This window comes from Acanthisitta chloris, unplaced genomic scaffold (genome assembly GCF_000695815.1).
Source record: "Acanthisitta chloris isolate BGI_N310 unplaced genomic scaffold, ASM69581v1 scaffold1989, whole genome shotgun sequence".
In the NCBI taxonomy this organism is placed as follows: domain Eukaryota; kingdom Metazoa; phylum Chordata; class Aves; order Passeriformes; family Acanthisittidae; genus Acanthisitta; species Acanthisitta chloris.
The window spans coordinates 100,486-102,669 of record NW_008692884.1 but is presented as its reverse complement, the minus strand read 5'-3'; the positions used below and the strand labels follow the sequence as shown (position 1 = coordinate 102,669).

The window sequence follows — 2,184 nt, the reverse complement described above, 5'->3', positions numbered from 1 at the left end:
CCCGGTCACTGGTCCCGGCGCGGAGATGTCCACCCCTCCGCTGGCGGCGAACATGCCCCCGGGAGCCTTCTCGGGCTCGCAGGCTCAGGCGGCGCGGGAGGTGAACACAGCCTCCCTCTGCCGCATCGGCCAGGAGACCGTGCAGGACATCGTGTTCCGAACCATGGAAATCTTCCAGTTACTGCGCAACATGCAGGTGAGAAACAGCTTTTTGTTTTTATGGCCCTCCGCTTCCCACGTCTTCCTCACCAACTGCGAGGATGTGTGTATATATAGACACAGGAGATGGCTGAGGACACTTAGATAACTTGCTCAAAACTGCTTGAAAAGGAGGATGGGTTGGAAAAGTGAATACTTCTCTCAATATATTTTCTTGCGCCTGTACGTGAAGAGAGAGAAGATTCGGAAATGCTGAATTGTTACTGCCCCCTCAGTAAACACACACTACATAGACATAGTGACTGTGTTTCCCTTTATGAATAACAGTCGCTTTATATGGTAGTTATGTTTCTCTGCTTATGGTAACATATGGGGAGTAATTTTAGAGGAATCTTCATTGATCTTTTTCTGTAATATTTTCCAGCTGAAACTTTTTGACATTTCTTTTTGTTATTAAAGTGGACATAATCCTTACTTGTGGCTACTTACTGAGAAAACATGCAAACTCTGATTGTGTTTTCTCTGTGGAGAGCAGAAGATAAATAATCACTCCCATTCCCTTTCTGTTTTCCTGACTCTCATGTCACTGAATTGTGTGGCTTGGGGTTGAGCCACAAAGTTTCAAAGTGTAATACTTGGATTACCACAGCATCATGCTTGAGCATTGTGAAGACACTCAGAAAAGAGAGGGATTGACAATGACCAAAGTATAGAATATATGAAGCTGTTTGACAGCAGTGATTGGCCACATCAAAAAAAGGATTTTGCTGGTAAAGAAAACAAAAGTTTCAGTGATTGGGTGTGGGAATAATTTGATTGTCTTATGTTAAAATGCACAAAACCACACTGATTTCTTTTAGTTCACTTATTTCATGTGACAGAAACTTTAATATTTTAATGTTTTGCTTCTCTAAGTTACCAAATGGTGTTACTTATCATACTGGGACATATCAAGACAGACTGGGAAAGCTGCAGGAACATCTTCGTCAGCTATCAATACTCTTCAGAAAACTGAGATTAGTCTATGACAAATGCAATGAAAACTGTGCTGGGCTCGATCCTGTTCCCATAGAAGTAAGTATCTGTATTCATATATAGATCACAAATCAGAATAACCACCTCTGCGTGGCATATTATCCCTTCTCCTCAGCTGCAGGAGGCTCATAACAAGTTTTAATGAGACTGGAGTTATTCAGTGTACTAAATTCTATTTATTAATCAGAGCTGATTGAAAGATTGTAAAACTTTCGCATTAACAAAATCAATTCTTAGCTATGGTGAGGGATCCAATTTTGAAATTGAATCGCAGTTTGAAATTTTCCCCATATTTGGCACTGGTTAAAGACACACCTTAAGTCTTGGGCCTCTCAGTTCAGGAAGGACCTGAGTCCAGAGAAGGGCAATGAAGCTGGACAAGGGTCTAGACGGTAAGTCCTGCTAGGGGCAGCTGAGGTTGCTGGGGAAGAGGAGGCTCAGGGGAGACCTTATCACTCTCTACAACTACCTGAAAGGAGGTTGTGGCTGGGTGAGGGTTAGTCTCTTCTCCCAGGCACCTAGCAACAGGACAAGAGGATATAGCCTCAAGCTGCGTCAGGGGACGTTTAGGTTGGACATTAGGAGGAATTTCTTCACAGAAAGGATGATTAGACGTTGGAGTGGACTCCTCAGGGAGGTGGTGGAGTCACCATCCCTGGAGATGTTTATAGAAAGACTGGATGTGGTACTTTGTGTGATGGTCTAGTTGACATGATGATCTTAGGTCATAGGTTGGACTTGATGATCTCAGAGGTCTTTTCCAATCTAATTAATTTTGTGATTCTGTGAAATCAATTTAAAATTATAGCCTTTTTCCTCATGCTTCTTGGTACCTTCACCAATTTATTTGCTTTAGGGAAAAAAAAGGTCAGAGCAAGTATTTTTAAAAGAAGTGGGGAAAAGCCTTCTTCAGGCTCTCCCCTGTCAGCCTGGCTCCCTGATTAATAAGCATTACTCTATTTCTCTGGCCATCAGTCTGTGCCTCCACAG

At 42.7% G+C, this 2,184-nt stretch overlaps 1 protein-coding gene across 2 annotated transcripts in view; it reads left to right on the top strand.

The window, feature by feature from the left end:
* The first annotated feature begins 11 nt into the window (after positions 1-11).
* The window catches only part of MED30 (mediator complex subunit 30), a 14,235-nt gene continuing 12,062 nt past the window's right edge, over positions 12-2,184 (top strand). Inside the window, exons 1-2 of one of the 2 annotated variants that reach the window (XM_009082826.1) lie at positions 12-196; positions 1,075-1,233. In XM_009082826.1, the coding sequence (XP_009081074.1) occupies positions 26-196; positions 1,075-1,233 (330 nt within the window). In that variant the 5' untranslated portion in view covers positions 12-25. The remainder of the gene's footprint in view (positions 197-1,074; positions 1,234-2,184) is intronic. The other variant, XM_009082827.1, reaches the window with a different exon arrangement.